The sequence below is a fragment of the Phocoena sinus genome, chromosome 10 (assembly GCF_008692025.1).
Source record: "Phocoena sinus isolate mPhoSin1 chromosome 10, mPhoSin1.pri, whole genome shotgun sequence".
Lineage (NCBI taxonomy): Eukaryota > Metazoa > Chordata > Mammalia > Artiodactyla > Phocoenidae > Phocoena > Phocoena sinus.
The window spans coordinates 81,475,570-81,499,597 of record NC_045772.1 but is presented as its reverse complement, the minus strand read 5'-3'; the positions used below and the strand labels follow the sequence as shown (position 1 = coordinate 81,499,597).

The following is a 24,028-nucleotide window of genomic DNA, read 5'->3' as shown; positions in this document are numbered from 1 at the left end:
CCACTGCCTTCCATGGATGGAGTTTTTTGTTTTTGTTTTTTGCAGGTCCTATGCTCTCATTAAATGTATGTTAAATCAAACTGCATCTTATCTTTCTCTTTATCTACCTTCTTTGAATCCATCCCTTACTATTAAAGAGAGCAAAAGAGTGCCTTCACAGGTTTCCCCATAGCACCAACAATGGTGTTTATAAGACTGGGACTTAGTCATTGGGGCACTGGCTTATATGGTTCGAGAATGTTCTCAATGCTTTTGAAACCTAATGGTTTTAAAGCACGGTGATATTTCTTCATAATTTCCATGTCACAAGTGAGGAGGAAAATGTAACTTCTACAATAGGAAGACACACTAATGATCTCTGTGGAATTCCCAGCAGGTCTCCACACAGTTTCCTCTAGGCTGAGTACTGTGTAACATTTTATTAATAAGAACAATTACCAAAGATATTTATTTTGTTTTTATTTTCAGAAAGAGGTATAAATCAAATTTTTGAGGGGTACAAACATTTTTATATACCTTCCTCACCTATATTCCAATACAAAAACTAAAGCAAAATTTTTTTCTGGCAAAAAATAATTTGCAGATAGTTTAGGCAAGTGTGAAAATCTAGTTAAGAAAAGCACTTAAAGTGGATAAAGCCAATGAAGAAATAAGGACCCAAATCACACAGGCCTTCGCTATCATGGGGCTTCTGAGGTACTTGTAATAGCAGGTCTTGATGTGCCATCGTGCCTTGGTAGAGCAGTGAAAGCCAGTAGACATTTCCCCTGACATGCATACTATAAATTGTCCCTTTTAGGTTACACATTATTAACACAGCTTTCAAAAGTTTTCTTACCAGTTCTCTGGGTCTCATGTTAAATAGAATTCTTTCTGCATTCTCACTGTCATGTCTACTTTCCATGATGGCCAGCAAAAGCTTGGAGGCATTGTTCTAGAGATACAGATTGAGTTGATACACATGAAAGGTCTATTTCATGGATTAATGATCCCCTCAATTTGTTTTAACTGAGATTATCAGGACTATTTATTTTTAAATCAAGCAGAATTTTAAACTGCTAATTTAGTTTCGCTTATTAACATTTTAAAATAGAGTATTTTACTTTATTGTTAACAATAAATAAAAATAATGAATATGAGAGATATGTTACAAAGGATATTTTAAATATTGGTGAAAAGGAATTTTAAACACAAAATTGAGTTTATATATAATGCATTAAAATCTAATTATATCTTCCTTGACTATTTCCTAAATAGGTATTTCTATGATGAAACTTTAACAAGACACCAGTATCGACGACACATTCCACAAAAATGGCGTATAATTTACAAAGAATTTAGCATAATTGTTTTAACACGAAACATTAACACACACTAGCAAATCAAAATTTTAAATAAATTTGAGCAATAATCAGTGAAAATTAATCTATAAAATTCTAAATTCATGAGCTAGAAACAAAATATTTATTGATAACAGTTTACTAGTCTCCCTACATGGTAGCATATATGCAACATTTTTACCATCTGGGTTGTAGAAGAATAATATTTTCTATTTCTGTTTAATAGAGAATAAAAACAGCTTACGTTGTCTTTGGTGTTTTCTAATTTAGTTTATAAATATATTGCCTCAAACATGCTTACATATTGAAATCAAAAACGTTTCTGATACAGCCAATTTATTATCCAAAACGGGTACAACATGGTTATACACCATCTTGCAACACAAAGTACAATATCTTCAACATTTGGAATGATGTTTCTTTTTATTTTTTTTTAAGTCTTTATTGAATTTGTTACAATTTTTGGCCGCAAGGCATGTGGGATCTTAGCTCCCCAACCAGGGATCAAACCCACACCCCCTACACTGGAAGGTGAAGTCTTAACCACTGGACCGCCAGGGAAGTCCCTGGAATGATGTTTCTTTATACTGTGTTTTCAATAGCACTGCCCTAGAATTGTGGCAAACTGCAAGATGATAAACACGACCTGGGAGTGTTTTTGTAATATTCACTTAGATAAAAATCTCAACCTCCACACACGCAGAGCCAAATGGCTCTAAGATGCTTCTTAGTGACTCAAAATTAACATCTTACGGGATGAAAACTTAAATTGAATCAGTTGTTTGGTGATGCAGGCATTCATAATACAAATTTTGTTAAAGTTGTGCAAATTAATTACACTGGATATTTTTAATACCAAATTCTACCCAACTATTTTTCTTTCAGAAATACAGCCTATTGATTAAATGGCTAATATTAGTAACGATGACGATAATGTGATGATGATGATGATACCAACGTCACTAACCCATCCTAAAAAGATGTTAGGATTTTGTGGGAAAGGTAGCATTATTTTTTCTGTTCCATTTTCAATTTTTACAGATTTGTACTAATCCTAAAATTCCTTTTTTATAACCTAGCATCCCATATAAACAACATACCTAAAAAAATAAGGCTCCAGTGTTAGTGGAGAGCTTAGATCCTTAGAGCAATATTAATTGACCCCATAGAACTGAAAACTAAAACCCTGGCAACGCTAACAGTACTCTCTAATGAACCTCACTCAGCAGGCCCAATACATAATAGCTTAAAAATACATCCAATTTCAGAATGCTATTGGCAATACAGTATCTTTTCTGACCAATCTTTTTCATACTATGTTGGAGGAATAGAAATCTTGTAAATGACTTACTGAAATTTGAATCAGTTTGAAAGTACAAGAGCCTATATATGCTTAGAAATCAAATTCATGTGTGTTAATAGAGGATTTTCTTCCAAAGGAAGCTGGAGTCCTTAGAAGAAAAACAAAAAACAGAAAACCAACAATAGTAACAAAAAAACCTACCTATTTATAAATTTAGCACTTTATAGTCCCAGATCAGTTATGAAATATAAATTAAAAGGGACAAGATATATGCATCAGAAAATTCATAAAATGGTATAGTAAATTAGTAAAGTTAAATATACTTAAAATTATAACTGGTTAAGTATAAATTTAAGGGTGGATGGTATAAAATAAAACATTAACATTTTTAATATGGAATCTCTATAATGTTCTGGAGAATTTATAATTAAAAGCATACTACCTATACCTTCTAAAATTTGCCGATATACTATATCATTCTGTCTTACAAACATTGTTCTCATATTGGCCATTATGTATAAAGCCTCATGGATTGTTTAGAAATATACACTCACCTCTTTCTTTAAGTAGAAAACTATGAATATTTTAAGTCAAATTCATTCATTTTGTATTTTATACATACCTTGATCTATCCAACTGTCATAGTTTGAAAAGGTATATATAAATTATGCCTAGAAACATAAATGAAATTTTAAGTGATCCTTTTTCAAAAAAGATTTCCATTTGAATAGCCAAGAGTATCTTTGTACTGTTAAGTCATACCCCATCATTTAATTTAGGTTTTTTTACATAGGTCTGGATTTGTAAATAATCTGTATGCCTATACTTTGACAAATCCTTCAGTATTTTCCCCATTAAGTTATGTCAATTAAGAGTGAGACTTAGGGACTTCCCGGGAGGACCAGTGGTTAGATTTAGACTCTGTACTTTCACTGTCGAGGGCCCAGGTTCAATCCTAGTAGTTGAGGAACTAAGATCCCACAAGCCTTGTGGCATGGCCAAAAAAAAAAAAAAAGAGACAGAGAGATTTAAAGGTATAGTCTCTAGGTAAATAAAGGATTTTAAAAGCCTGTTTCTTTATGAATTATGGTTAAAAATGAATTCAAGATATAATAATTTTTTTCTAGTAATTCAAATTAAGCTGTCTGTTATATAGGCCTAGGCTGTTTTTACTAAGTGAAGCATGAAGCTAATTAGGAAAAGGACACACGTTCAATCTACATAAGGATCACCTTCTTTCTAATCTATGAAGATAAATACCCAAAGATTATATATATTGCAAATGAAAATAGTTAACTTATCTCTTTGTTTGCTTATTAAGAGCCATTAGCACAATCTCCACATAAGTAGTATATATATATAATATATATTCCATTATATATCTAAATCTATATTTAGAAACATAATTATAGAAATATCATTTCTATTCTTCTTGGCCATAAATTTACCCATTAAAAAGTTAAACTTTATTCTCTCTATGATATTGGATCGACCTGTCTTTACAGAAAAATTTTATTTAACCAATGATTTTTAAACCTGTTTAACACTAAACATATGTGGTCTTTAATAATTCATCTCAATTGAATAGCATGCCTTTATATTTGGGATTATATAGTTTCTTGTGTATATTCATTTATCTGTTTCTACTTGAACAAAAAGTTGAAGAAATTTTTTTCAAAATGCCATTGTGCTCCTGACCTCTGATAAATGGAACTGCTGGGAAGTATGCGCATGGTTTAAGGTGAAGCACCTCCTCAAAGGGAGTGTGAAAATGGCTTAGCTTATTTGGGGAAAAAAATAAGATTCTAATATATAATAAAAGAAAACAACTTTTAGAAAGTAGAGAGACATAAAACTAAAATGCAGCCCTCCTCTGACATAGTCTCATTAATCGTGACTTGCTAGATAGAATTCTGTAGTCAAGACGAATTAAAAATATATGGGATAGTGAATGTTCAGAACCTTTTGCTCCTCTATATAATGAAACATAGAAAACAAAAGCAGAAGAAAAGCAGTAAAACAAAGTGGCTGCTTAAAAAAACTTCCAGTAAAGTACCCTCCAACTAACATTACCTCAAATCTTATTTGACACTTTATCAGGAATTTAGTGCTCATGGTGCTTTTACTATCCCTTTCTGCCAATTCATTAGTTGAAAATACCTTGCTTTTTACAAGACCTACTTGAAGATTTAGAGTCAACTCTGAAAGGGAGTTTTATATAGAGAATGTCACTCCCCACCCCCCCGAATAGTGGATTTACTCTACCTTTAGTTGGAGCACCAGGTCCATTCGATATTTACCAAGAGGGTTTATGTCATTTAGAATCAAAGCAATGATGATATCAATCCCATTAGATTCATGAGTAGCAATACATGTCTAGGAAAAAAAAATGTTTGTAAAATGACACTCTATTTACGACATAAGTGCACTAGAAGCCATGACATAAAATTACAGACTCACCTTAGCTTTTCCACTTTTAAAATATAATTAAAATTTAACTTTGAGATTAAGTCTAAGATAACTCAAAGGTTTAACTTTAACTTATTCTTTTGCATAGAGTCTATTAGTTGATTAGTATTAGTTAAATGGCTTTGTATGAAGAACATAGAGATAGACATTGTATGAAACAGGTATCTTTTCAATGAACCATTTTAATAGAATTTCAAAAAACAATGGATAAGTAAAACACTCAGTCAATAAATTTTAATATGCCCTTCATTAGAGGAATTCTTTAAATTTAGAATTTTAAGTTCTGATCTATCCAGGCTAAGAGAATATTCCTATTTATAAAAGGAATGCGCCCCTTATGCCCAAGGTTTGTAAATAAACTTTATTGGAAATGATGTAGCAACTTCATTTATCTGCTACTTAATGCTAAATGAGTAACAAGTGATGCTGTTGATCATTGTGGCAGCAGACAGGGTATACAGGCACCTCCTGATGTTCTGGAGACATCTTGTCAATTATGGTGGTTGAGGGAAAAGGTCAAAAGATTCCTTAAACTTAAGTGATTCACAGAGGAATCTGACTTGAGAAAATCTTATAAAATATCCTGAGAGGGGCTTCCCTGGTGGTGCAGTGGTTGAGAGTCTGCCTGCTGATGCAGGGGGCATGGGTTCGTGACCCGGTCTGGGAAGATCCCACATGCCGCGGAGCGGCTGGGCCCATGAGCCATGGCCGCTGAGCCTGCATGTCCGGAGCCTGTGCTCCACAACGGGAGAGGCCACAACAGTGAGAGGCCCGCGTGTACCGCAAAAAAAAAAAAAAAAAAAAAAAAAAAATCCTGAGAGATAAATGTCAGTATTTTGAAGGTTAGGGTCAACAGTGCTAGGACTCCACATTTAATTCATTTTATAGGACTTGAAAATCAGGAACTTGTGGGTTTGAGTTTGTGGAGCTACATCTTACCACACAGCACCCACTGTCAAGGTGTCTGAAACCCACGTAAGATAAGTGAGAAAGAGTAAAATCAAAGTGACTCTGAAAGGACTGTTATTTTTCAGAATGGGCTTCATTTCTCCCTTCATAAAAGGAAATTTTTACTCCCCTGACACCCAAGAGAGGTGTTTTCCATCCGTCTTCTACATCTCCTGAGGTTCTTCTGATGGTTAAAATGTTTGCTAAACTTAGAGGGAAGCAATTTGCAGATTGTGTCCGGAATTTGCAAGCCACTTTCTTTTTATCCACACACTTCCAGAGCACGGGGTTCATAGTAAGTGTATTTCCAGGGTATACGGGATTCACGCTATTTTATTATTAATTTCTACTTTTAGAGCTTACCTGATTTAGTAAAAAACCAAGAGTGGAGAATACCTGTTTTCTGTTATAGATATACATGATTTTAACCAACAACAAAACCAAATCTTTGAATTTGCATGTATTTCCTTAACTTTAAATCAACAGTTAGGTTTTCTTGTATCGTTGCCCTAGGAGAGGGAAATATAACACAGAGCAGAATCCACAAACTCTCTCACCATGTCACGTGCATATTATGGGGGGGGGGGGAAGAAGTATGCCCCTAACAAATTATTTATGTCAATAATTGTGTTTTTGTTCTACATACCTATGCATTTACATGTATGTGTGTGTGCATTTTTGTACATATACATCATATAATTCACAATAGAAAAGCAAATTACTTTTTTCACTTTTCTATATTAAGCACTGATATTTGGTCTCAATGGCTTCTTTAAAATTAATAACCAGAAATGTCTGTGACTTGAAAACTCTTCCTTCCAGGGTGGATCCATGCTTGTGATGGTAGCCCTGTAACAACCTGTGTAGATGTGAACAGTCAGTAAATTCCAGGGTGCCCCCCACTTTACTAGTCCAAGTGTTCTACTGTCTACTCCTTCTATGTGACTGTGATATCCAAGAAAATGGAATCAGAGACAAACACTCTGGAAAAAGGAGTCGAAACTTTGCCCTGGAAAATGTAATACAGTTAAAAGCGCACTCTAAACTAAACCACAAGTCCTCAGTTTTTTGTTTGTTTGTTTGTTTGTTTTTGCGGTACACGGGCCTCTCACTGTTGTGGCCTCTCCTGTTGCGGAGCACAGGCTCCGGACGCGCAGGCTCAGTGTCCATGGCTCACGGGCCCAGCCGCTCCGCAGCATGAGGGATCTTCCCGGACCGGGGCACGAACCCGCGTCCCCTGCATCGGCAGGCGGACTCTCAACCACTGCGCCACCAGGGAGGTCCAAGTCCTCAGTTTTAAGAATGGCCCTACAACGTACAGATTCGGTTACTCTGAGACTCTAGAACACCACTTGATTTCTGAGTCAGAACCTATTCATCAGCAAAATGGAAGAACTATTACATATTTCATAAGTTTATTGTGAATATGAAGGAGATAATATACACAACCCACTGCAGTGGAGCCGAAGAAACCAATGGGAGTTGATGCCACAAATCCTAGAAAGATTGACTAAAGATGAAAACTGATCAATGATGAAAAAAACATATTTAACGTTTTTTGATAACTCTGATTTTTATGTGGAATAGTTTCATGGGAATTTCCTTTTAGGGTGAAATTAAATTAAAATATGGCATAGTATTTGTTAGTCCATAATTCAGTCTTTGTATGTTTTGTTAGGAAGGTAAAACTATCTGGCAAAGCAAGAAGAAAGATCTTTTACATGCACACAAAGCTTGGCTCCTTCACCAAGCTGATCCTTTTGCTGACTGGTCAGAATACTTGGGCGTGAAGGACTGCTTTCACAGTTACCTGATTTTCATGGCATGGGCCCTGGCAATACTCAGTCAAGCTCTCCAGAGTCTGGTTGACCAGCACTACATTCTTCTCATTGATGTAGAGACCCAAGAGGCCCAGGCCACCCGTCGTACTTCCACAAATGCAGTCCAAAAACTGAAGGGTCTCACAAACAAGGTTGTAATTTGTTTTGTTGTTTTGATTCCTCAAGAAATTCTAAAGGCAAAAGAAAGCATACCTGAAGCATTAAAAAAAAAAAATCACTGTGCTAATTGTTTTTAGTTCTCTCCATAGGAGTGTTTTTCTAACTCGAGAGGATCCCCGTGGTAATGTGGGATAGAATGGCTATTTATATGGAAGCATTTGTATTTATTAAATTTCTCCTGGGCTTAAGAAATAAAAGATGCATTTTTTCCCCAAGCATCTATATTTATCAGTATGGTTCGTAACAAATATTTCTCAACATCATTGTCTTAAAACTATATACAAAGGACAAAAACAATAGGTAGTAGGAAAAGGAGAAGGAAAAAGACACTGGAAAGAAATTCATTAGGGAAAGAAGAAATCAAATATTCAACTAAATGATCCCTTATAAACAGTGTAGCTTCAAACAGTAAATGATGCAACCATTACGGAGGGCAACTTGGAAGCACCTGTCAATATTTTCACTTAACATACGACTGCAAAGAGGTTCACGGCATACTGCTTATAACAGCCCAAACTGGAAACCACACCATACCCATCACAATGTGACTGATTTAATAAATAAATGTACATCCAAACACTGGAATATACTGAAGCTATAACAGTGAGGTACTTCAATACGTACTGATACAAACATAATCTAGTAATAAGTAATTTAGTAATAAGATATATTACTAAATGATAAAAGTAAGTGGAAGACCATTATATTGTGTGTGTATTTTTTTTTATCATCTTTATTGGGGTACAATTGCTTTACAATGGTGTGTCAGTCTCTGCTCTATAACAAAGTGAATCAGCCATACACATACATATGTTCCCATATGTCTTCCCTCTTGCGTCTCCCTCCCTCCCACTCTCCCCATCCCACCCCTCCAGGCTGTCCCAAAGCCCCGAGCTAATATCCCTGTGCCTTGCGGCTGCTTCCCCCTAGCTATCTACCTTACTACGTTTGTTAGTGTGTATATGTCCATGACTCTCTCTCGCCCTGTCAAAACTCACCCTTCCCCCTCCCCATATCCTCAAGTCCGTTCTCCAGTAGGTCTTGTGTGTGTATTTTTTAAAGGTTTACATGTACAGATCAGTATGCTTATATGTGCATAAAAATTTCTGGAAGGAAACACAACCTGTTAGAGTGATTTTGAGACCTTGCCCGCTTGCTGACAGATGTGGTCCAGTAGCTGGAGCAGCCGGGGACCTGCAGGAACTGGATCGGCAGCCAGCGGCGGACCCTCTCTAGAACCAAGTCTATCGAGAGGTTATGCATTCTGTCCAGTCAATGCCATGGATAAGCATCCCCACGGTCTCAGTGCTCCTGCTAGAGGTGAGAGGTTACAGCAAACTATATGACAGCATAGAGGAGTTTCCATACGTATTGCTGAGGGAATAAGAATCTTACCGATCTTCTTTAAAGAACGAACTTCTGCAGAGGGCAGACAGCAGAAGCAAGAACTACAATCTTGCAGCCTGTGGAACAAACACCACATTCACAGAAAGAGAGACAACATGAAAAGGCAGAGGGCTATGTACCAGATGAAGGAACACGATAAAACCCCAGAAAAACAACTAAATGAAGGTAGATAGGCAACATTCGAGAAAAAGAATTCAGAATAACAATAGTGAACATGATCCAGGACCTCGGAAAAGGAATGGAGGCAAAGATCGAGAAGATGAAAGAAATGTTTAACAAAGATCCAGAAGAATGAAGGAACAAACAGAGATGAACAATACAATAACTGAAATGAAAACTACACTAGAAGGAATACATAGCAGAATAACTGAGGCAGAAGAACGGATAAGTGACCTGGATGACAGAATGGTGGAATTCACTGTTGCAGAACGGAATAAAGAAAAAAGAATGAAAAGAAATGAAGACAGCCTAAGAGAACTCTGGGACAACATTAAATGCAACAACATTTGCATTATAGGGGTCCAGAAGGAGAAGAGAGAAAGGACCCGAGAAAACATTTGAAGAGGTTATAGTCTAAAACTTCCCTAACATGGGAAAGGAAGTAGCCACCCAAATCCAGGAAGCGCAGAGAGTCCCATACAGGATAAACCCAAGGAGAAACATGCTGAGACACATACTAATCAAATTGGCAAAAATTAAAGACAAAGAAAAATTATCAAAAGTAGCAAGGGAAAAATGACAAATAACATACAAGGGAATTCCCTTGAGATTAACAGCTGATTTCTCAGCAGAAACTCTAAAAGCCAGAAGGCAGTGACATAATATACTTAAAGTGATAAAAGGGAAGAACCTACAACCAAGATTACTCTACCAGGCAAGGATCTAATTCAGATTCGATGGAGAAATCAAAAGCTTTACAGACAAGCAAAAGCTAAGAGAATTCAGCACCACCAAACCAGCTCTACAACAAATGCTAAAGGAACTTCTCTAAGTGGGAAACACAAGAGAAGAAAAGGACCTACAAAAACAAACCCAAAACAATTAAGAAAATGGTCATAGGAACATACATATCGATAATAACCCTAAACGTGAATGGATTAAATGCTCCAACCAAAAGACACAGGCTTGCTGAATGGATGCAAAAACAAGACCCATATATATGCTGTCTACAAGAGACCCACTTCAGACCTAGGGACACATACAGACTGAAAGTGAGGGGATGGAAAAAGATATTCCATGCAAATGGAAATCAAAAGAAATCTGGAGTAGCAATACTCATATCAGATAAAATAGGCTTTAAAATAAAGAATGTTACAAGAGACAACGAAGGACACTACATAATGATCAGGGGATCAATCCAAGAAGAAGATATAACAATTATAAATATATATGCACCCAACGTAGGAGAACCTCAATACGTAAGGCAACTGCTAACAGCTGTAAAAGAGGAAATCCACAGTAACACAATAATAGTGGGGGACTTTAACACCTCACTTACACCAACGGACAGATCATGCAAAATGAAAATAAATAAGGAAACAGAAGGTTTAAATGACACAACAGACCAGATAGATTTAACTGATATTTATAGGACATTCCATCCAAAAACAGCAGATGACACTTTCTTCTCAAGTGCTCACAGTACATTCTCCAGGATAGACCACATCTTGGGTGATCAAGCCTCAGTAACTTTAAGAAAATGGAAATCATATCAAACATCTTTTTTGACTACAACACTAGGAGATTAGAAATCAATTACAGGGAAAAAAAGTAAAAAACACAAACACATGGAGGCTAAACAATATGTTATTAAATAACCAAGAGATCACTGAAGAAATCAAAGAGGAAATCAAAAAATACCTAGAGACAAATGACAATGAAAACAGAACGATCCAAAACCTATGGGATGTAGCAAAAGCAGTTCTAAGAGGCAAGTTTATAGCTATACAAGCCTACCTCAAGAAACAACTCAAATAAACAATCTAACGTTACACCTAAAAGAACTAGAGAAAGAAGAACAAACAAAACCCAAAGTTAGCAGAAGGAAAGAAATCATAAAGATCAGAGCAGAAATAAATGAAATAGAAACAAAGAAGACAATAGCAAAGATCAATAAAACTGAAAGCTGGTTCTTTGAGAAGACAAGCAAAATCGATAAACCATTAGCCAGACTCATCAAGAAAAAGAGAGGACTCAAATCAATAAAATTAGAAATGAAAAAGGAGAAGTTACAACAGACACTGCAGAAATACAAAGCATCCTAAGAGACCACTACAAGCAACTCTATGCCAATAAAATGGACAATCTGGAAGAAATGGACAAATTCTTAGAAAGGTATAACCTCCCAAGACTGAACGAGGAAGAAGTAGAAAATATGAACAGACCAATAACAAGCAATGAAATTGAAACTGTGATAAAAAATCTTCCAAGAAACAAAAGTCCAGGACCAGATGGCTTCACAGGTGAATTCTATCAAACATTTAGAGAAGAGCTAACACCCGTCCTTCTCAAACTCTTCCAAAAAATTGCAGAAGAAGGAACATGCCCAAAATCATTCTATGAGGCCACCATCACCCTGATACCAAAACCAGACAAAGATACTACAAAAACAGAAAATTACAGACCAATATCACTGATGAATATAGATGCAAAAATCCTCAACAAAATACTATCAAACAGAATCCAACAGCACATTAAAATGATCATGCACCATGACCAAGTGGGGTTATCCCAAGGATGCAAGGACTCTTCAATATATGCAAATCAATTAATGTGATACACCATATTAACAAATTGAAGAATAAAAACTATATGATCATCTCAATAGATGCAGAAAAAGCTTTTGACAAAATTCAACACCCATTTATGATAAAAACTCTCCAGAAAGTGGACATAGAGAGAACCTACCTCAACATAATAAACGCCATATATGACAAACCCACAGCAAACATCATTCTCCATGGTGAAAAACTGAAAGCATTTCCTCTAAGATCAGGAACAAGACAAGGATGTCCACTCTCGCCACTATTATTCAACATAGTTTTGGAAGTCCTAGTCACAGCAATCAGAGAAGAAAAAGAAATAAAAGGAATACAAATTGGAAAAGAATAAGTAAGACTGTCACTGTTTGCAGATGACATGACATGATTTGTATGGAGACATAAAAGATCCCAAATAGCCAAAGCAGTCTTGAGGGAAAAAAACAGAGCTGGAGGAATCAGACTCCCTGACTTCAGACTATACTATAAAGCTACAGTAATCAAGACAATATGGTACTGGCACAAAAACAGAATCACAGATCAATGGAACAAGATAGAAAGCCCAGAGATAAACCCATGCACCTATGGTCAACTAATCTATGACAAAGGAGACAAGGATATACAATGGAGGAAAAGAGAGTCTCTTCAATAAGTGCTGCTGGGAAAACTGGACAGCTACATGAAAAGAATCAAATTAGAACACTCCCTAACACCATACACAAGAATAAACTCAAAATGGATTCGAGACCTAAATGTAAGACTGGACACTATAAAACTCATAGAGGAAGACATAGGAAGAACACCCTTTGACATAAATCACAGCAAGATCTTTTTCGATCCACCTCCTAGAGTAATGGAAATAAAAACAAAAGTAAACAAATGGGACCTAATGAAACTTGAAAGCTTTTGCAGAGCAAAGGAAACCATAAACAAGATATAGAGACAGCCCCCACAACGGGAGAAAATATTTGCAAATGAATCAACGGACAAAGGATTAATCTCCAAAATATATAAACAGCTCATGCAGCTCAATATTAAAAAAACAAACAACCCAATCTAAAAATGGGCAGAAGACCTAAATAGACATTTCTCCAAAGAAGACATTCAGATGGCCAAGAAGCACATGAAAAGCTGCTCAACATCACTAATTATTAGAGAAATGCAAATCAAAACTACAATGAGGTATCACCTCACACCAGTTAGAATGGACATCATCAGAAAATCTACAAACAACAAATGTGGAGAGGGTGTGGAGAAAAGGGAACCCTCTTGCACTGTTGGTGGGAATGTAAATTGATACAGCCACTATGGAGAACAGTATGGAGGTTCCTTAAGAAACTAAAAATAGAATTACCATAGGACCCAGCAATCCTACTACTGGGCATATACCCAGAGGAAACCATAATTCAAAATGACACATGCATCCCCATGTTCATTGCAGCACTATTTACAACAGGCAGGTCATGGAAGCAACCTAAATGCCCATTGACAGACGAATGGATAAAGAAGATGTGGTACATATATACAATGGAATATTACTCAGCCATAAAAAGAAATGAAATTGGGTCATTTGTTGAGACGTGGATGGATCTAGATACTGTCATACAGAGTAAAGTAAGTCAGAAAGAGAAAAACAAATATCGCATATTAACGCATATATGTGGAACCTAGAGAAATGGTACAGATGAACTGGTTTGCAGGGCAGAAGTTGAGACACAGATGTAGAGACCAAACGTATGGACACCAAGGGGGGAAAGCTGCGGGGGGATGGGGGTGGTGGTGTGATGAATTGGGAGATTGGGATTGACATGTATACACTGATGTGTATAAAATTGATGACTTATAAGAACATGCTGTATAAACAAACAAAAAAAAGTGATTTCATGGGGGAATAAACCTGGTGAAAGGGTAAGCAAAGATGGAAACTTTTATTTTATTTTAATTTATTACTTATTTTCACTAATTTAATTTACTATTTAATTCATTTGAATTCATTTCTACCATTTATTCTATTTCCTTTTAGTTTGCATTTGTGATTTTTTTCCCAAATTTTTGTATTGTGGCAAAATATACATAAAATTTACTCTTAACCATTTTTAAGTGTACACAGACGGGTGGTATTAAACATATTCATAATGTTTAGCCACCATGTCCATCATCCATTTCTATAACTCCTTTCATCTTTGTAAAACTAAAACTCTACACCTATTCACAACTCCCCATTCTCCCTCTCCCTAGCCCTTGACAACCACCCTTCTACTTTGTCTTCATTATTTTGACTACTCTATCTCATACAAGTGGAATCAAACAGGATTTGTCTTTTTGTGTGTCTTATTTCACTTAGCATAATGCCCCCAGGTTCATACACGTTGTAGCACGTGTCAGAACTTCCTTCCTTGTTAAGGCTGAATGATATTATATTTTCTGTATACACCCCATTTTGTGTATCCATTCATCTGTTAATGGACACTGGGGCTGCTTCTATATATTAACTATTGTGAATAATTCTAACACTTATTTGTAATAAAACAAAACTCTTTTATAAAGTAGCATTTTCCAAATTGTTTGATCCCACATTCCTATCAGGAAGATGTTTGATCAGATACTACATGTCCACTTCCCACATGGACAGACCACATGGGTCGGGATAAGTGCACAGGCACATATTCAATATCTTCCCTCTGCAAATAAAGCTTCTGGTCTTTTCCTGCTGACAGCTCTGCAGCAGCTCTCTCCAAGTTGTGGTGGGGTGGTCCACAAGAGTCATGGCTTCCACCATTCATTAATTCCTGAGGGTCTCATCTCCTTGGAGGATATTCAATCCAAATTAATATGAATCTACCCTCTCTTACCAATTCAGAACACCTGCACTTTAGATGCTTACTAGAAAACACAGCTTCAAACTCTGCTGTCGCTCTAATATTGGAGTTGTGCTCTTAGAAATGATGTCACCATTCATGTGGTTTTTCTATGGTGACATAAGCAGCATGTACAAATGATGCCCAAAACAGAGGGGCCAAAATTCCTAGGCACACCTAAGTTCATCTATTTGACAACAAAAAATGTACCAAAGATGTAAGGCCAGGATCATATTAATTTACAAAGGTATCAACCTTCACTGCTGTAAAAAATCCTCTTCCCCAAGTAAATCAATGAAGTTAGAACGCTCCCTCACACCATACACAAAAATCAATTCAAAATGGCTTAGAGACTTAAATATAAGACATAATACCATAAAACTCCTAGAAGAGAACATAGGGAAAATATTCTCTGACATAAATTGTAGCAATATTTTCTTAGGTCAGTCTTCCTAGGTAAAAGAAATAAAAGCAAAAATAAACAAATGTGATCTAATAAAACTTATAAGCTTTTGCACAGCAAAGGAAACCATCAACAAAACGAAAAGACAACCTACAGACTGGGAGAAAATATTTGCAAATGATGCAACCGACAAGAGATTAATTTCCAAAATATATAAACAGCTCATACAACTCACTATCAAAAAAGCAAACAACTCAGTTGAAAAATGGGCAGAAGACCTAAAGAGACATTTCTCCAAAGAAGACATACAGATGGCCAACAAGCATATGAAAAGATGCTCAACACTGCTAATTATTAGAGAAATTCAAATCCAAACTACCTCACACCAGTCAGAATGGCTATCATCAAAAAGTCTACAATAAATAAATGCTGGAGAGGGTGTGAAGAAAAGGGAACCCTCCTACACTATTGGTGGGAATGTAAATTGGTGCAGCCACTATAGAAAAGTGTGGATGGTCCTTAAAAAATAAACATAGAGTTACCATATGATCCAGCAATCCCACTCCTTGGCATATACCCAGAAAAGACAAAAACTCTAATTCAAAAAGACACACTTACCCCTATATTCACAGCAGCATTACTTACAATAGCCAAGACATGGAAGCGACCGAAGTGTCCATCAACAGACACATGGATAAAGAAGATGTAACACACACACACACACACACACACACACACACACACACACACACTGGAATATTACTCAGCCATAAAAAAAGATTGAAACAATGCTATTTGCAGCAACATGGATTGATCTAGAGAGATACCACTTATATGTGGAATCTAAAAAAATAGTACCAATAAACTTATTTACAAAACAGAAACAGACAGAAAACAAACCTATGGTTACCAAAGGGGAAGGGGGAAGGAGGAGGGAAAAATTAGGAGTATGGGATTAACAGATTCACACTACCATATATAAAGTAGATAAATAATAGGGATTTACTCTATAGCACAGGGAACTATTCCATATCTCATAATAAGGTATGATGGAAAAGAATTTTAAAAAGGAAATATATGTATATATATATGAATCACTTTACTGTACTCCTGAAACTAAAACTATACTGTAAATCAACTATACTTCAAAAGCCAAAAAAAAAAATCCTCTTCTATATTAACTCTGTTTCTAATGAAGACATACAAAGATACTCTGTATCCACACTCAAGAAATATGAACTGAGTTGGGAACGATGAAAGCCTCCACAGTCTTATAAAACCATGAAACGTACTGATGAGGCAAATGGGACCTTACTTAACAAATCCCGGAGTCCTAAGGTTAGAGGATACCCACTGAGGCTAAAGAGATGTGAGTTGAAAATGCAAAGAATGATACCATAGGAGCCTGATTTTTTTTCATGCATAAAGGAATTTTCCTCTCACTCTTCTTCACTTAGATACCAAAGTTTCTTCCATTTCAGAAGAGCACTATTGTTTTTATTGTTTCTCCCAAACTCTCTCCAAAACTACTTGTTAGTTTTATTTGAATTTAATTACCTATAATCATAGGCTGTATGCTCGGCTTTCACACAAAATAGAACAAATACCTGCAGTTCCCGGTTGTGATTCTCACAGAGTAACTGAAGAAATCTCAAAATTGGCTGCATGATGGCAATGGCAGGACTCATTGTTACTTCCTCCGCGGACTTTTCCTCAGCGTTTCCCGCTTCTGATCCTGTGCAAATGATGTCTATTTCTGGATCCATTTCTCTTCTGTACGCACAGTATGCTTTGGATGTTGCCGAAGAAGCTTCTGTTAATTGCCCTTTCATTCCCTCTTTTAAATGTAATGATGAATCTCGCACTGAAAATAAAGCAGTATTCTTATATTTATGAATTAACTTCCTTTTGCTAATTAAAAAAAAGACAGTTATCCAAATTCTCTAACAATTGAATTTAAAATCACCTGACAAGAGGTGCAAGAATTTCCCAAAAAGAATCCAAGAGGTAGCAACTAAAAAATTAACTTTGCACTGGGATATTAAAAAAAAGATCTTAATGCTTAGCCAATTTTAGAAGGGCTCCTGTCTTTGTGATAAATATAAAATGTCAGAGTTCCTGAATACGAGAAGGTGGGAAAATAGGGCAAACTTCAAAAATGTTAATATTTAGACGATTTGTATTTACTACACTGATGACTTCATTATTCCAAATATCAAAAATCTTTCATAGGGTTTATTGCTGTAATTCCTGTTCTTACAGTTTAAATTTCATGAACATTCAGAAGGTTTGGGCAGTTGTTCTTAACCATAAATTTCACACTGAAATCAAACATTTTCATGTCACTTGTTGCTTTGCACTGATAACTCCTTGCTTGAGCCTGGCCCTACAGAGCTCTTTCAAGGTCAACCCCATGACCACAAAAATTCAAGGATGGAGTTCCATAAACAGAGTCACAGCTGGAATAATTAGACTAAGACAAGTGAGATAAAAAACATAAGAGAGATCTAAAAACTGTGTTACCCCTCTTTTCTCTCACTCTATTCTCCCCAATACTCAACTATTTCTTTACCTCTCATGCGTGGGCCAGATGTCATTAATTCGTTGTCATCATCCCTTTTTCTGTTACCTAAGTCTATGGTATTAACTGTCACTGTTGATCTTATCTCTTTCTGAGCAGCCTTCATTCGGTCATAGAGAACTTTGAAGAATTTTTCTGACTTTTTTTGTTCATGCAACTGCTGGTAGAAGGAATACTGCAAGAAAACATATTTTAAGACATCTATACCCAAGGGGAGAAAATAATGTTTTTATGTTTGAAATAAACATAAGCATTATGGATAAAAGTCTATATTTAATGTGCTGCCCATGATTATTTCATAAACTGACAGCTTTGCTAGTCTCCTGTACTACTTACTGTGTCCTAATAATAGCTTGTATTTGCTTAGCACTTTCCACTAAAATCCAACATAATTTCATGTTATTGAATTCATCTTTACTGATTATTTGTTTTAAAATTTTACAAAGGTACTGTAAGAAGGGGTATGCAAAGAGCGCTTTGATTTTTATATTATTATGAAGTCATGTTTTGATTCAACACATATTTACTGAGGGCCTACTATGTGCCGGGTCCCATGCTATGAAGGGATAGAACAAACAGGGGAAACAACTACAGTCTCTGCCCTTGTGACTTTGTAATCTAGCATGGAAAACAACCACTAATCTGATGGTAAATGTGAGTCTATAAAGAGTTATTTTTCTCTTTGTCTAAATTATAGTACATTTAATTTAGAATGTGTTACCATGGCAGCCTCACTCACAGGAACCCACTGATAAGTAGGCACTAAATTCTTCTGGTACTTTATTAGATACGTTGCTTTGCATGGGGTCTAGGGCAAGCCCACCATAAAATGTATAAAGTGAATTCTGCTTTAGAGTAAATAATGATGTAGAAAGGATTCAACACCCGAAGTATGATAAAACATATCTCATGGAGAGGTGGAAATACTGAAACTTGAGAATATCTGCCCTAATCATGGTCTGCTTAATGACTTCAGGAAGTAACCAAAGAGGTAGGAGATGGGAAAGGTGGTACACTCCAGAGAAGTCAGGATTCACACTGGGTGGGGAAATTGTAAGTTATTAAGACTAAAACCTTGGAATAGATGCAACACAAACAAGAGAAAGTAAAAAAAAATTAATAAAGATAATAATTCCAGGAACTGTCCTGATAAAAAAGAGTTATATAACCTTGATGAGAGACAACGGGAAGAAAACATCTGAAGAAATAATGACTTCCAGATCAACTAGAATTGACCATAATCCAATATATCTAAACAGTCAATTTTGGGGAGTTTGGCTCCTGCAGATATGCTTTCCTGAAAGAATGCCTGAAACCATGACTCACAGGTCCTGGAACTTAAGGTGAGACTCTAATGACATCAGGGCTTGAAATGGATGCCTGTCCTGCAATTTGTGATGTGGGCGATGCATATTCTCCAAATGTTTCATGAAGTCTTACAAGTTGGCTTCATACCTACAAGGGGGAAGCTCTAAGCAGAGGGCTAGCAGCAACTCAAGAAAGCAGGCCCAAAAGCCACAGTAACCATAGCAACCACAGTGAAACAGTCAAGCTGGTTCTGTTAATTCAAAGGATAAATTCAGCATTCAGAGACCTCTGTGGTCTCATAAATTAAGCTGATGCTTGAACCCTAATATTTTCAATATAATGGGGTTAGAAGGTAGAGAGAGATTCCTATATATTAATGAGGAAGTTATAGAACTTTGTGGTTCTATTAAAACAAAGTTTTATAATTTATGTTGTTCCTTGACACATATTATCTCATTGATTCTTTCAGTGCAACTGTGTGATGAACACGGTATTCTTATTTCCATTTTGTAGATCAATAAAATATGGTTTGGTGAATGTAAACAACTTGCCCAATATTATATAAGTAGTAAGTGGGTAGAGCTAGGATTTAAATCCAGATTCTCTGACTCTAAATCACTAAATTTATAAAATGACCCCTTAAGCTCAAAATACCAGATGATTTACACAGACTTTTAAAAACCAGGGCTCTATAAAGCTGAACAGTATGATTTTAATAAAGATAAACAGTATGCTTTTTATACGTGTATATAATCTCAACAGGTAGCATAACGATTTACCTCACAAAAGAGGTGGGCTTTGACTGGGGAAGCACCTCCATGAGCTTCAGAGTATAAGACGAAACTCTAAGGTGGAGCCACGGGTGATAGATAAACAGATCTATGTGACAGAGGAAGGACTTTCCCCCAAGAAGACTAGACTAGACTAGAGACTAGAAATGAGAGGACAGAGAAGAGAAATGAAGTGAGGAACCAGAGAGATGAAGTAAGACCAGGGTGTGACTCAGGGTGATCAGCCAGTGAAACTTCCTAGGAGTGAGGCGGTAGAAGGATATTTTCGAAAGGAGATGTTTGTAGTGGTTAACAGCACAGACTCTGGAGCCAGTCTGCATGGGTTCCAATCCTAGCTTGATCTCTAACTAGCTATGTGAGTTTAGGTATATCTCAGATTCTTCTTTGTTAAGATGAGATAGGACACAAGTTCCTGCACAGGTTGTTTGTGAGGATTAACCAAGTTATTACACAGAAAGCACCAAGAATAGCACTTGGTGGAGGTATTATTTTCATTGTTGCTATTCTTAGCGTGCAATTTGAAATTGTAATCTAACCACCTCCTCTATCCTCCCCCTCAACCATTCTCTAATAAAGTATATTAAACATATAAATTGATCTATGTAGCTAGGAGGATAGAAATTGAGGAAGAGGATCAGATTCCTACCTCAGTACTACAGAAGCTGCCAAGTGCCAAGACAGCCCATGAACTAAGAAGAAAGCAAGACATTAGTGGCCAGCGAGACTATGAGAATGTAACCCCTCCTGGATTTTGGCAGAAGTCTTGGCGAGGGCAAGGATTCAAGTTGACCTCAACTAGACCTCTTAGGGCCGGGAGCACACAGTTGACATCTGGGTTACACAATGATGTAGATAAGTGAGAAACACGAATAGGGTAAGGCTGGTAAATGAGACTGTCATAACCCATCTTAAAAGAAGGTTTTCTTATACAAAAATCATTGAATGCTATCCACATCAACAAATATTCGTTGAATGGCTATAAAGCACCATAGATATAAAGAACAAGACATGATCCCCTACTTTAAAGAAGATGACATTTAACTGGAGAGACAGGATGTCATATAAATAACAACCAAACAAAGCTGCACAGGCAAAGTGCCAAGTGAGCATCAAAGAAACAAATGCTGTGGGAGCTCAGATAAAGGACTGGTCCCAAAGGCCCCAACCAGACAGGGAAGACTTTGTGAATGAGGTAGAATTTGATTCGGACCACTCATTCATAGAGTCATTCACTCCTGAACATTTATTGAATCCCTAGGCTGGGCCAGCCATGGTGCCAGACACAAGGGATGCAAAGATGGAAAACATGTGGTCTCAACCTCTAAGGAATCATGGCCTGATGAACTCCTGCAGGATAGAGCAGAAGCATACAGTACCTAGTGGACAATTCTGCCCAGTGGGACATAGGATCAGAAAAGGCTTCCAAAAGAAGTTCATGGGTTGAGTCCTTGAAGAGGAGAAAGTGACATGAGAAACGGCACAACACATCTAAGGAACTACAAGAGCTTAGTATAGCTGGTGCACAAGAGAGAGGACGGGGGAGGGGAGAGATGGAACAAGAAAGGAAAGATGGAAAACTTGAAGAGATTAGATCACGAAGGATCTTATGGACTACGGTAGAGTTTGCCTTTACAGGGAAAGTGACTGATTTTAAGCAGGAGAATAACGTGTGTTTTGGAGAGATATCTTCAGAGGTAACATGATTTTTTTTTTTTTTAGCGTTTAATTAGATGTGGCTTCTACTTGCCATGAAGAGGGAAAATGGATTCTGGATTTTCCGATTAGTTGTAAGCGTCGTTTCCTTCCTGACCAAGGCAAACCTAGAAATATCAGATCAGTGAGCAGCAGGGCTGGGAGGATGATGCCTGTTCCCTGGGAACACTTCCCAGCTCCAGGGATCACACAGTGAGCGAGCTCTGCCTTTAAGTGGGGGGAGTCCAGACACAACTTGGCAGGAATTTCAAAGTGAAACACATGCCTTCTAGAAGCAGTGGTCTGATCCTGCATGCAAGTGAGCACCCCTCCTGAGGTGGATGAGCAAGAATGAAGAAAGAAGACATGGTTCTTCTCTCCCCACACCAGTGAATGCAGGGAGAGGCAACAGGGTAACGAGCACTGAGAGATTTGGGGCAAAAGGGAAAGGTAGAGTTCTGAGCTTCTGAAAAAGTATCTGAGATGGGTGGGGAATGTTATGGGAACTTGTTTTAATGCCAAATACTGGGCGAGGAGTTTATATATATTACCTCATTTAATTAATGCACTTAATTCTTTTTCTTCTACATTTAATTCTTTGATGAGTCAAAATGTTGTCCTGATTTGCTGAAAGTAAGCCTAAAATTTCCCTAAGCAAACCAGAATTTCTGGTATCATGTTAGAAATGATGCTGCTAAGGAGGGCTCTGCTTCACCGAATAATTTGTGGAGCTCTGTAGTTACTACAGCAAATCAAATAAATATATAAGGAAAATGTGGTTGTTTTTGGGTGGGGGAACAGTCGTGAGAAGCTTAATGAAAAAACATTACTTTCCCTGGGTATCTATAACAAGTAAATAAGAAATACAGAATAACAAAATGTAACAAATGGTCATGATGGTAAGCAAGTACCTGAGTTTGTGTATTTCCTCCTTCAAGCAAGGCAATGCCAAATAAAATGCCTTCCGAAAAAATTCTGTCATTTTTGGTGCTCATTATAACATCGATGACAAGTTCAGATGCACCTTCTTTATCCAGTAGACACTGAATATCTGACATGGATATCCCCATCTTATCTGAATCTTGTCCAGAAAAGCTTCCTGTGATTAGGAAAAACAAATAAATAAACCTTTGTCAGAAGGCAAAATTAATTCAAATGTTCAAATCCATTGTTTTATGAACCCAAAATTGTGCAAAGGTTTTTGGGCCTCTCACTGTTGTGGCCTCTCCCGTTGTGGAGCACAGGCTCCGGACGCGCAGGCTCAGCGGCCATGGCTCACGGGCCTAGCCGCTCCACGGCACGTGGGATCTTCCTGGACCGGGGCACGAACCCGCATCCCCTGCATTGGCAGGCGGACTCTCAACCACTGCGCCACCAGGGAAGCCCCTGTGCAAAGGTTTTTAATAGTGCTTTTAAAATTTATTTTTCCAGTTTTATTGAGATATAACATCGTATGTCAATGATACATAACATTGTGTACGTTTAAGGTGTACAACATAATGCTTTGATATATGATATATTGCAAAATGATCACAACAATAAGATTAATTAAATTCATCATCTCATAAAGTTAATTTATTTTCCTTGTGATGAAAACTTTTAGGATCTATTCTCTTGGCAACTTTCAAATATGCAGTACAGTATTGTTAGCTATAGTCATCGTGTTGTATATTACATCTCCTGGATTTATTTATTTTAGAGCTGGAAGTTTGTTCCTTGTGACCCCTTTCCCTTGATTCCCCTACTCCCCACCCCCTGCCTCGGGCAAGCACAAATCTGATGCCTGTGTCTGGGAGTTTGGTGTTTTTAGATTACATATGTAAGCGACAGCAAAGATAGCCTGTCTTTGTCTGACTGAGTTCACTTTAGCATAACGCCCTTGAGGTCCATCCTAGTTGGCGCAAATGGCAGGATCTTCTTATTTTTGCTGTGGCTGATAATAGTGCTCTTTAAATGATTTTTATATTTGTGCTATGTTAAGTAAAATACTAGAGTAGCACTGCATGCAGACACGCTCTAAAAATCCGAAAATGAGGAAAAAATGATGTCTTGCCTCCTCCTTGTGCAGATTTGCAGTAGGCTCCAGAGAGGTGTCCGTTCATACAGACACCATAATTGCCTCTAAAGTACCGATTCAGGAGTATTTTTCTTAATGTAGTACCCTAATAA

The 24,028-nt window shown here is 36.9% G+C and overlaps 1 protein-coding gene across 2 annotated transcripts in view; it reads right to left on the bottom strand.

The window, feature by feature from the left end:
• The window catches only part of ITPR2 (inositol 1,4,5-trisphosphate receptor type 2), a 530,755-nt gene that overhangs the window by 145,941 nt on the left and 360,786 nt on the right, over positions 1 to 24,028 (bottom strand). For both annotated transcript variants that reach the window (XM_032646410.1, XM_032646411.1), the window contains exons 38-44: positions 23,913 to 24,021; positions 22,771 to 22,958; positions 18,060 to 18,243; positions 17,095 to 17,351; positions 7,871 to 8,071; positions 4,909 to 5,019; positions 839 to 934 (exon numbers count right to left, since the gene is read on the bottom strand). In XM_032646410.1, the coding sequence (XP_032502301.1) occupies positions 839 to 934; positions 4,909 to 5,019; positions 7,871 to 8,071; positions 17,095 to 17,351; positions 18,060 to 18,243; positions 22,771 to 22,958; positions 23,913 to 24,021 (1,146 nt within the window). The remainder of the gene's footprint in view (positions 1 to 838; positions 935 to 4,908; positions 5,020 to 7,870; positions 8,072 to 17,094; positions 17,352 to 18,059; positions 18,244 to 22,770; positions 22,959 to 23,912; positions 24,022 to 24,028) is intronic.